The sequence below is a fragment of the Saccostrea echinata genome, unplaced genomic scaffold (assembly GCF_033153115.1).
Source record: "Saccostrea echinata isolate AGI-Se365-2 ecotype Australia unplaced genomic scaffold, CSIRO_AGI_Sech_v1 ptg000009l, whole genome shotgun sequence".
NCBI lineage: Eukaryota > Metazoa > Mollusca > Bivalvia > Ostreida > Ostreidae > Saccostrea > Saccostrea echinata.
The window spans coordinates 13750716-13763786 of record NW_026889758.1 but is presented as its reverse complement, the minus strand read 5'-3'; the positions used below and the strand labels follow the sequence as shown (position 1 = coordinate 13763786).

The window sequence follows — 13071 nt, the reverse complement described above, 5'->3', positions numbered from 1 at the left end:
TTGCTTTTCTCTCATTGGTCCTCTGGTACAAGTAACTTACACAATAGATATTAATTGGTTAGCGGTAAATACTCCGCCCCTCGTGAATGAAAAACTGTGAGTGTATTTACCACTAACCAATTAATATCTATAGTGTAACTATAACTTGTATAAAACATTCAGTATAATATAATAAATACTGCATGTAGTTGGGTGTAACATTGAAAATTTTCACCCCAAGAAAACCATTGTCAACCGAGGCGCACTCAACTACATGCAGTATTTATATAATATTTTATCAGTGATATTGGTAAGAACTAGAAGCATTGTGCTATTGATAAATTGTAGGTTTGACATTTAATTCAACTTGCAAGTATTAAAAATCGAGTTTAGTTGGGGGGAGCAAAATTTCCACTTTTCATAATGGCGCAGGTTCTAATGTTTTCCTGGCACATCACATATCAAAATCGTGAAAAATGCCTGGAAGATGTCATATATTTCAGTCTAGTGGCATTCCAAAAAAAAAAAAAAGGTAATCAGATATTACAAAGCTCATCTCAACAAATGTTGTCTTTAAGTAAGGCAAAGTCCCACACTAAACTAATAATCTAGTAGTGTGCATCCCCAGATGCAACATTTATGCAATTTTGGTCTGATAGGGCTTGCAGTTACTTGGGAATGGACTTATCTAAAAACTTTAAACTAGTCACTCATCCAGAAAATGTAAGTAAAATCCAGCATCAGAAGCAAGTTTGAGAGTGTTTGTCCCTTGATGCATCACCCATGCAAGTTTGGTTCAGAAAGCCCTTATAGTGTCTTGGCAATGGACCTGCTCCAAAAACTTTCACCTGGTCACTCACCCAGAAATGAAGGTCAGATCCAGCATCTGAAGCAAGTTCAATAGTGTGCATCCTTAGATGTATCATCCATGCAAGTTTGGTCAACATAGGACTTACAATTACTTGGAAATGAGATCTGCTCCAAAATCTAACCTGGTCACTCAACCGGAAAATGTAGGTCAGATCCAGCATCCGAAGCAAGCTTGGTAGTGTGCATCCTTAGATGTATCATCCATGCAAGTTTGGTCAACATAAGGCTTATAGTTACTTGGAAATGAGACCTGCTCCAAAAACTTTAACCTGCTCCAAAAACATTAACCTTGTCATTCTTCAGCTGAAATTGCAACATCTGAAACCTTGACTGGTACAATGAAACACACTAGAAGCAGGGGTTCAAAATTCCTCAAGCCCGACGTCCCGGACTAACAAATTCCGGATCCGGACTCGGCATTTAGAATCGCCAAAAGTCCTGGGACTTGGCAATGTTTCTTGTTTATCTTTTATTTAAGTTAAGAAAAAAGTTCGTAAAACTAAAATTAAAGCAAATTCTCAAATGTATTGAATAAAAATGTGGATTTTTTGGCTTTAATATACCCACAAAACATTACGAACGTCTCAAAAATACAATCCGTCTTTTTATGTTCCGTTGCGGTTAGACACCTGCTTTTACGCAATTTCTCATGTTTCCTCCCATATGACATGAGTTTGTTAAATTTTGGTTTTACCAGTAAAGGAACCGAACGAGAAATAAAAGACCCCGTGAGGAACATGAAGCTGGGGATCAAAATAACAATTCCAAAGACGGAACCTATGACAAGAAGAGAGTTTGCGAATTCCAAAGCCACTGGCGTGATGATAGGCCGTGGCTTGATTACAATGACGATACGAAAACGATGTTTTGTTCATTTTGTCAAAGTTTTCCGATTACGGCGGACAAGTCAAATGCATTGACTAGAGGAACAACAAACCTGAGAATCGAACCGATTAAAAAATAAAACATATATTCATACATATAGTCTTTATTAATTCAATGCAACAAATGAAAATAAATTATAACATAAATTTAATGATGGTTTAAGTAAATATAATTTTATCTATCATGAAAATATGGACTCAGAAATTTCTTCCTTGGACTTGCCTAAAATTTACTCTTTAAGTCCTGGACTTGACCATGATAAAAAAAAATTTTGAACCCCTGTAGAAGCATCCACATGCACTTCTGTTTAATATAGGGCATAGAAGTACTTGAAAAGAAATCTGCTCCAAAAACTTTCACCTGGGATGCTGACACCAATGCCGAGGGTATTACATAAGCTCCCCCAACTTCGTTGAGGTGAGGTAAAAATTCACTTGACAAGTCAGCAGATACCTGTCACATTTACTCCATATTTATTATTTAGTTTATAACCATAGTGTTTTATCCTTAAGGGACCTCTTAACTTCTACCCGTTATGGAGCCTCTTTTCAATCACAGTATTTGTTGGACATAGTTGGTGATTTGTCCCCTTCGCTGCTGTGTTACACTCCATCATGCATAGGGTTTTTATTTTCTTTTGTGTAACATTAATTTCAAATCATCTTAATTTTTCGTATTCCCCCCCCCCCCCCCCCCCCAAATTCTCAAAACAAGATACATGATCAACTTCTGAGGTGATTACAAGTTCATTTAATCATTATATTTATTGCTCTGTTCACAGTCACTCTTTAAGCTCCTCCAGTAATGTGGTTCAGCTAACATGCTTTTTTGTTATGCTACTGCTGTAAATGTTTATTTCATTGGTAGTGTTTGTATAGTTTGTGTTTCTATAAATAGTTTTAATATTGAGTAGTAAAATTTCACTGGTTTTCATTGTACAGTGTTCAGTCTGTTTAAGACTTTATAAAAAGTAATTTGAGTGTATGTAGTGTATCTAGTATAAGTAGAGTAAAGATGAAAAGAGTAATGTTAAACATTAAAGGGGAAGAAGGACACATGGTCACATGACTTTGTTTAACTATGTCATAGTCACTAATAATGTAAGTGCAGAACATTATTTACTCATCAGTACCGGTACTTGAGCATAAACAATTTTTTTAACAATTTGTTTTATGTGAACATCTTTGTCAAAATAATATCAACATAAACAAAGTATAAAATAGATTGATCCAATAGCTATAGCTACAAAACAGGCAACACATGCATTCCTATATCAAGCTTTTTATGAATTGAATGATGATTGGTTTGTAGCTGAAGCTACAAAGCAGGCAACACATGCATTACTTGGAATACTCTAGTTCTTCTCATAAGAGTGACTATTTATTTTCAAATATTTACATGTGGTCATACTTGTGAAATTATGGTTGCTTTTTTTTTTAAGTACTGTATGACTGCATTACAATAATTTAGGGCATATTAGTTTAGGATCATCTGAAGACAATTTTGAATTACACTCTAAAAGATAATCAGTCATTTTATTCAGATTCATTGGAACCGAAGTCTAGGGAACTGTTTCATGATATTATCTTGGGATTGTTTTGAAAACATGCCAATGAAAACGGTAATCTACCTAGTGTGATGGATGGCACATTGCACCAGTGTAAGAGTCAACACTTTATGGCTGTTCAATGAACCATGACACATATAAACACCAAATTAATAAATCAATGGACTATGACTTATTATGACCCCCATTTACCTGTAGGACAGGCAGTACAAACAATGGGCATATTTCTAAAGCTATGAGATTATTATTCAAGTTACACTTAAAAAGTGTTCACAAAATCCCATTTATCAAGTGAAAGTGAAATAAATGGGGTTAATTTAATATTACATGAAGTTTGAGCATGTTCAATGTGGATATTTATACAAATGCATTTCAAATTGTACATACAAAGATTTTTACATTGACCACCAGATGAAATAATTATACTTGAAATCACACACAGTATATAGAGAAAAGGGGTAGGGTTGGGGGGAGGGGCGGATAGTCACAAGATATTGGTATCAACACTTTCATTTATAAAGAAGAAGAACATATATGTACCATTCGATGTTCTTCTCTCACTTTTCAAAGCATTCCTTAATTACTTTCAAAGTAAATTTTCTTTATCTGCATGTTTACTGTCTGGGATATTGTGTTGTGTTAACATGCGATATAATCAAGTGCCACATTCTCATAATTTAACCCCCCCCCCCCCAAAAAAAAAAAACAAATCACCAAAATGAGTAAATCAAAAGTAAGTTGTACATTGTTGAAAGATTAACTCGGACTACAGAGACGGTGCTGTCTTGCTAGATCTTGGTAAGGAAGTATTTATCAAACAGGTGTAAGGACCTACCTTTTTGTCCATTTGTTACTCTGGTGATTAATTGGCTTCTTATACAACAAACCATGTAACTGGATATCTTGAGTCCAGTCGTAGGAATTCGAACTTCGAGATTCTCGGGTTCCGTTCATATCTGCTGTCGATTCATATTTATATCTTCGACATAAAGAAAAACGACCCATCTACTACATTTCACTTCCTGAATTCTGTCAGAAAATAATTTCCGCGCTACTTCCGGGATTCACTTAAAGGAAAAAATCCAATGGTCCCCGAATGTCTTTCAGTATTGGCGGGAAATTTTTGCTCTTTAAATTATTACCAGCAGCCTTTCCCAATTCATTTTCAAAAAAATACAGGAACCGATTGAGGATGGGTGTGGGTGAGGCGTGTGTTCTGTTTTGTTTATAAACTTATTACTATATGTTTATTGTTTATTCACCAATCAAGGGCCGTCAGGGAGCATTTACAATATCATGTCAGTATTATAAAATATATGAATCATTTCCACAATGGGAGTTATATATCGACGAAAGATGTACAATACCACATTATGATATTCATGTAAATAAAACAAATTTAACATTTCCACAATTGTCTTAAACTGGGTTAACTAGATTTGTTGGCTAATTGTATTCGGCGCGTCGGCGCGCCAGCGCGTCCATCTCAACCCGATATCACAAAAGTATTTTCTCCCTGCATTAAAACACTCAAATGACATCGATTTTCTTTATGATTTAAGCATTATCGGTTATATTCAAGTCGACAGCCCGAGCCCGATTGTATTTTTTTGTTGGGTGGATCCAGAAATTTTTCCCTAGGAGGTGTTGGCTCAAATCGCAAGGGGAAGAGGTCCGAGGCAAAGCTTTAGTAATTTTACTATGTCAGTTCAAATAAATTTGAATTTTCCAGGGATCCGGATCCCATTTGATCCATGCATGCCTTACCACAATTTGTGCTAGAGTAATCCGAAATATACCCCAATTTTTTGAGTTGGCCTATACTTTCGATTTCTCTCTCTCTCTCTCTCTCTCTCTCTCTCTCTCTCTCTCTCTCTCTCTCTCTCTCTCTCTCTCCAAACATTAACTATATACATGTATAGCATTTAAAAATATTTAGTGCTTTGGTTTTTATAAATTTTCTTTATGTATAACAAAAATTTACCGGTATTACGTAATGACCCTAGACTCTAGAGTTTAACCCCCTTTTTAGAGACTTGATTATCATGGCAATAAGCTGCAAAACATTGGTATCAGTGTTTGACAAATATTCCTTGTTACGTATTAAAATATTACTACTACTAAAAATTAGCTTGTTCTTTATTTGAGCAGGGGGAGTAACTTTAGTTACAGATACATAAAGTCCTGCCTCCCCATATTGTAGTCTTCTCAACCACTTATCTCATTACAAATCCAATCATATAAAATACATCAACATTCCTTAAACATTAATTTTTGTTTTGTTTTTGTTTTTGTTTTTTGTTTTGTTTTGTTTTTTTTTTTTTTGTTTTTGTTTGTTTTGCAGAGTGAAAATTAAAATAGAATTTGATGGTCATTAAAGTAAGAAGCATATCAAAAAGGTTTATGATGACCTGTGTTTACGAAATACTGAATCATTCGCTGATTGCACAAAAATTTATGCCAATGAAAATTGATAAAACTAGTGTATTAATTAGTGGCCATGAATAAAAGAAACAACAGGCAATTAAATAATGGTATCAGGTTCGTTCGCCCTATCTACCTGTTCGCATGAGTCCGTTCGCGCAGGGTCCGTTCGCCATTATTCTTGTTCGCCCTATATCTCGTTCGCCCTATTATATATACAGTATATAGTAAATATCAACATTTATTATTAATTTTATTAAATATTTTACTTGGTGTTTTTTTCAAATGTTGCTACAGTATTTATTTTTTATTAACCGTAATCTTAATGAAGTAATTCAAATTTGATATTTATGCTCTTTACATGCTTAATTGATTTAATTATACTTAATTATACTTAATAATGTCACTGTAATTTAGGGGATCATACAATCTGCGTTATGTTCAATTAAAGGACTGAGATGTTAATTTCTGTTGGTCTGCTGGGTCTTTGATTAGTACAGGTATAAATTACCGGTATAGTTGACCACATGCATTCGTCTGTTGTCTCCCGTGTGCAATTTATGTACCAATGTACATATAATTTATTTAAAAAATCCATTGGTTAATTATTCAATTTCTGCAATATAAATAAGGCGAACGGACCCTGTGCAAACAAGTGATGTTGAAGCTTCAAAAACAAAATTCCATCTATAAAACTTTCTTTTTAGCCGAGCGCATTGCTCGTAGAGCAATAGCCGGTTTATGTTACGGTGTTCAACCGGAAATACCGCTTCCTCACCGCCAAATTAAATATGAGTAAGAATATAGTACGTATGCTCAACCACCTTTGAAGCAATACAGACACTTAATTAAACAAATTTAATTTAACTAAGAAATTCTCTTAAAAAAAAAAAAAAAATGATAATATACTTTCTCCCCTTTTCTTCAATAAATTATTTGTTTAAAAGATGCGATAGGTAATTTCATCAAGTCTGCCAGCTTCATATTCTATAGATAAAGGTTGTGTTACCAGGCTAATGCGGGGAGCATGTGACCCGATGCACACCTTTATGCAAAACTCCCCGCTGAGGACCCGTCTGTGTATATTTGACCTTGCTGCATCAATGTAAATTCAAACTGCATTTTATTTTATTTTATTTTTTAAACATTTTTTATTTATACTATATGCCATAAATATATTTTTGTGTCACATATTCTTCCAGTGTCTTGTTGTTATTAATCTGTAATTACAATGTATGTTTCATGTAAAACGGACTTGTTCACTTCTCTGTAAATGAGCCCGGCTCTCTGTACTTCTAAGTACTTTGATTATTTATGATATCGAGCCCGATGCTAACAATATTGTATAAGCGATAATTTATTTTATAAACAAAATCTGTTGCGCGAGCGCGCCGACGCGCCGAATACAATTAGCCGATTTGTTGTTAACGCCAGCCCCCGCAAGCAGCCAACATTTCAAATGCAATATTTAGTTTTAAATTTGTATTCAAACTTGACCCGTATTTTCTAAAAAAATACCTGAATATGCAATTTCAATCTTTTACAGACATCCCTACAAAAGTTAGAGAGCAGAAACTGAAAATTTCTTATTTTTTCTAAGTTCAAGAGGGATAACTCTGTCAAAAATCATCGGACCATGACAAAATTCAAATTTGAACTCTATTTTCTGGTAAAATACTGTGCATGCAATTTCAACCTTATACATACATCCCTACAAAAGTTAGAAAGCTGAAACTAAAAATTTCTTATTTTTTCTAAGTTAAGGAGGGATAACTCTGTCAAAAATCATCGGACCATGACCAAATTCGAACTTCACCGTAAAGTAAATTGAATGTAAAGTAAATGATGACGGAATGACAGAATGAATGACGGAACAGGATACACTATATGCCATGGCTATTTCATGGAGGGGGCATAAAAAAATATTAAAGAATATTGTACAAAAACAATGCAAGGATGTCGCCAAGGGGGGGGGGGGGGGGGCTGGATAATGGGTGCGATCGCAACCCCTTTTGGGCAAAAATAATTTAGAAGAAGAAGGAAACAAGATTGATTGATTGATTGTACGTTGTTTAACGTCTCGTTCGAGAATTTTTCACTCATATACCGGTGAAGGGCTTCAAATTTAGACCTTTACTCCTCACCTAGGGCCTATGAGCAGTGAGGGATCTTTATCGTGCCAACGCCTGCCGTGACACGGGGCCTCGGTTTTTAAGGTCTCATCCGAAGGACCCACAACTTTCACATCAAAGTGCCGAGCGCTTGGCGAAGGAATAGTTGCTACCTATTTTTTTATCGACTTAGGTTAGTCGCGGTCGTGATTCGAACACACGACCTTTCGATCACGGAGCGAGCGCTCTATCGACTGAGCTACGGTTACGATCTGAAGAAGACAAGAAAGAAGAATTAAGACCGTGAGTGCCAAATTATTTAAACCCTTCACCGGTAGATAATCTTGCAAAGAGCGTAAACAGGTAAAGCCATAGGTGCTTGAGGAAACACCCCCCCCCCCCGGGGTGGGTATGTAGACTCCGGGCCTTTCAACTTTTTTAGGTCACCTGGTTACTCAGGTGACTATCTCTATCCGTTCTCGTCCGTCGTCGTGCGATGTGCGTTAACATTTAAACTTTTTTAGCTTCTTCTCTTGGACCACTGAATCAATTTCAATCAGTTTTAGCATATATGGGTGAAGGGAACAAACATTGTGAAATTCGTGGCCCTTGCCCCCCCCCCCCCCCCCGGGACTGAGGGATGGGGCCAAAACCACCAAAATTGATGCAATCTTTGAAAATCTTCTTTACTCCTGGACACCAAGCAGTCAATTTGTTAGCATGATTGTAATAAGCATAGAGTCCCCTACCAAAATTGTAAAATTCATGGTGCCAGGGTTAGGGGTTCTGATGCTAGGGCGGGACTTTATAGATCATATAGTGAAAGTGCATTATTTCTTTGAAAATCTTCCTCTCTGCTCCTGGGTATTAAACAGACTTACAAGGTACATAGTTATGGTGAACAAAAGTGCCTCTTCCAAAGTGTGAAATTCATGGCCCTGGATCAGAGGTTCTGGTGTTAGGGCGGGGCTCTATTGATTACATATAGTGAAAATGCATTAATTCTTTGAAAAAAAAATCTGCTCCTGGGTATTATTTAAACAAACTGAGTGCATGGTGACTCTTCTGGAATTGTGAAATTCATGGCCACAGGGTCGGAGTGGCGGGAGTGCTGATGAAAGGGGGGGGGGGGCTCTATTGATTATAAAGCGAAAAAAATATAATTTCTTTGAAAATATTCTTTTCTGCTCCTGGTTATAAAGCAAAGAAACTAAATGAATAGTTATGGTGAGCAAGAGTGTAGAGAGAGTGGGGAGGTTCTGGTGTAAGTGAGAGACTCTATTGATAATACATATAATTATAGTGAAAATGCATTAATTCTATTAAATAATCTTGTCTGCTCCTGGGTATTCAGCAGATAAACAAAGTGCATAGTTTTGATGATCAATGGTGCTTCTTACAAAATTTGATTTTAAAAAATTGTGGTCCCGGGGTCAGGAGTACTATTGTTTCTCGCGAGGGAAGGGGGAGGGGGGGGGGGGTAAGGGGCTCTATTGATTATATGGTTAAAATGTGTTAATTCTTTGAAATCTTCAATTAAGTTCATAGTTATGATGATCAGGTACTTCTTCCAAATTTGTGAATTTCAAGACCGTGGGAAATGGGGTTTGGTGTTAGGGCAGGGATGTGTTGAATCTGTAGTGAAAATGCATTATTTCTTTGAAAATCTTTTTTGCTCCTGGGCATATCAGAGGCAAACAGAACAAAAGTTTTAATAAGTAAGAGTATTTTTACCAGATTTTTAACATGTGGACCATATTGTCAAGCGTTCTGGTCCTGGACAGGGCTCTATTAATTTGTATTCTACTGAGAGAAGTTATTCCCCTTTGCCATTCACTTTTGATAATTAACAAGCATTCTGCGAGTATTGCATTAGCAATACTAATCCCCTACCGGCAAGTATAATATGGTTCCCGTTAAGAATTGAAAATGCCATAATTCCCTCAAAAATCAATGAAGCGGGACGAAATGCAAACTTGATCTATAATTAATCAAGGTAAAGTCACATACCAAAGATCAGCTCAATTTCTGAAAGCGTTTAGAAGAAAATCGCGGAAAAACCCCCTAAAAATTGAAAAGGCCGTAATTCCGTCAAAAATCAATGAAGCGGAACGAAATGCAAACTTGATCTGTAACTCATCAAGATACACTGACGTACCAAAAATCAGCTCAAATATCTGCAAGCGTTTAGGAAAATAGTGCGGAAAACCAAGTGGGACAGACTGACAGACAGACAGAGGGACAGACAGACGGACGGACAGCTAAACAGCTGGACGGACGGACAGACTCAGAGGAACCCTATAGTCCCCTCCGGTTTCACCGGTAGGGGACTAATAAATAAAAATGAGACAGTCTGTATGGTGATTAGTAATTAAGGGGGGGGGGAGGGATTAGAACTTACTTTATGAGTTGTTACTGAATACTAGACTAATTATTTCACTGATCCTGATCAATCTATTTCTCTTGCTTTTGGGCAACAAAGCTTCATCTATCAGTTTATTTTATACTCTGTGGATCCTGTAAATTGTTGTACTATACTCATTTCACCGTAAAGGTCCTTGGACCTCTTGTTTTCGTAAATAATCTTTTATGATATATTCATAATCTAATCCATGTTATCAATCCGAAAATTACCTAAAACAAACATTTTATAAAAATTCCATTTCCACTCTATATAAAACCAACCTTTACATAACCAATACTAAAACACCAATCATCGCAGTATTGATGTAAAACTTAAAGTTATTGCTGTACAGTAATTTTTCTGACACGGGAGAGAGTAAAATTATGTCATCAGCATACATCAAGCACTTCAATGAATATGAAATTATAAAAACAGGGTCAAAAACTGAAATGAGATAACCTGTAAAATCATTGATACCAATTCTTAACTAAGATTGAACTAAGATTATCACCTCTGCTTCATGCCCAATATTACTGGGGAAAGTTTGTAATTTTATTTTCGACAGAACAGGACCTGCTTGATGTGTCATGCTTTTGATTACTTGATTAAAATTTGTTCCCAAACCAATTCACTTTGATTCCAGTGTGGATGTCAGTATCAAAAGGCTTTCTGAAAGTCAACAAAGCAGACAAACACTTTACCATCCTTTGTATTTCAATACTTGTCAATGTTTTTCTGGGTTATATTCATATATTCTGATATTCTAGCTTTTCGAACTAATCTTACCGCTGATTAATACTTTTCAAAAAAAAAAAATTATCAAGGCGTATGTCCAGTATTTTATTAAATAACTTTCCTTTTGCATTTGTAACTATAATGCCCCTATTATTTTTGCTTGTATCAGAAATATCATTACTGTTATGAATAGGAACAACATACCCTGAAGACCATACTTTGGGATAATATCCAAAACTGAGATATCTATCCAGAGTTGTCGTTCCCGCTACGGTCCCTCATGTTAGGAGCGTAGGGAAAGATAAATCTGGATAGAGAATGACAACTATTGAATATTTTACAAGTAATAGCTTTTCAAAAAGCTTGCCTGACTAACCAATCAATATCTATGGAACGTATAAGCAAGAGAGGTGCTATAAACGTTTCCGTCATCAAGGAGCGACATAGTTGCGATACTTCATTACACAAGATGTACAATTGACTTTCTCAAATCTCATAACCAAATACTGCAGATAAACGAATATATAAGACATGCCACTATTCAATCATTTATTAGTTAGTTGACAAGTTCGTTGGGATGAAACTCTAACTTTAAGTGCGATAGCGTAGATTATAATTTTGGGGAAAATAGTTAGATGATTTTTAAAGAAATTCATATTACATGTACTCTCTTACTAGAGGGCGCACTTCTCTGGTCAGTGATAGATTGATGAGGCGGCCTCTTTTTATAGACTGGTCTGTTTTCCGTCGTTCTCGACGTCGAAGTAAATTATGAACAGTTTTAACTGCCTTTTCTTGAAGTGTTTGAGACAAAAATGCTCCAATACCTCAGTTATCTAGATACTAATAACCCCCCCCCCCCCCGGACGAAACTCATATACATGTACATGTATTATAAATGAGTTTAAAAATACATCTTTATGTGCAGTTTTAAAATTGTTAAGTTTTTCTTTTTAATCGATTTCAGGACCTTTTTCATAATTATAATAACGTGCTTTTATATGAAATGAAAACTAGCACAGATCATGATGTCTTCTTCATTTTGCCGATTCTTTGCTTAGAACCTTACGGGAGTTAAGCCCATTCCTTTATGGGTACTGACCTACTATTGTCACTATCCTTGTTCATCACAAAGCATGAAATGATATTCGACTGGTTGACTTTCTAAGCTTTTTTAAAAACCTAACCTTGTAACGTACATTATTAATAAATGTAATATTGAAAGTAAAGGTGGGAAACAGACTGAATCAAGAAGGGATGTCCCATTTACTAGGTGGAGGGAGTTTGTATATGATTGGACTAGTTTACTTACGGGATAAATAGTAAGAATAATCAGCAAATTATTGTTGCCTGCCCATATACAATGTGTTCTTTTAAAAATGAGATAAAATTTACAGTTAATAAAAAATCTGAAGCTTTAGAATCAGGTTAAGAGAATAAACGTTATTTTATCACAACCATTCAATAGAACAATCCAAGAAAAAGGCGCGAAGATAATTTACGTGACATTTGGCGCGAAATGACTGTGTCACCCCTTTTGTATAAGGCAAATGGACTGATCCAGTAGTTTAGAAATGCAGAAAAAATGTTACGCGGACATGCCCGTACAAAGAATCGCAAAGAATAAACATGTGCATGCCAAAAAATGAAGGAATTGAACATATCATTATTTTGCATCAGTAATACGATTATTTCTTCAGCAAACTGTATTTGTTTAAATGCAGGTAACAAATTCCAGTGTAAATCAGCTTCCAGAAAATCTAGTTCATTAAGAATGATCGCTTAGTTTCGGATCTTGAAAATATTAATCCTTACACTGCCTGACGCACGTGGCGTCAGGCAATAAAAACATGGTAATCATCTTGTTAGAGATATTTTCGAAGCCTGGTGCTTTTCAATTTCTTAATTTTGAGGTAGTATCCGAAATTTCTGCTTCAGATATTTGATTATTGGTTATCAAAAAATTGCCCTTTTCCAAATACAAAAGAATATTTCGGCCTGTATATACATATAAATATATATACCCCCTTTTTTGGTGCTTTGTGGTTTTCTTTTTGGATTTAAAATTAATTTGGGGCAAAAATTGGGCTAATTTT

The 13071-nt window shown here is 35.6% G+C and overlaps 1 protein-coding gene across 2 annotated transcripts in view; it reads right to left on the bottom strand.

The window, feature by feature from the left end:
- The window catches only part of LOC133181808 (pleckstrin homology domain-containing family D member 1-like), a 29141-nt gene extending 24801 nt beyond the window's left edge, over positions 1-4340 (bottom strand). For both annotated transcript variants that reach the window (XM_061316416.1, XM_061316417.1), the window contains exon 1: positions 4137-4340. In XM_061316416.1, coding sequence (XP_061172400.1) covers positions 4137-4306 — 170 coding nt within the window. In that variant the 5' untranslated portion in view covers positions 4307-4340. The remainder of the gene's footprint in view (positions 1-4136) is intronic.
- Between the last annotated feature and the right edge of the window lie 8731 nt (positions 4341-13071).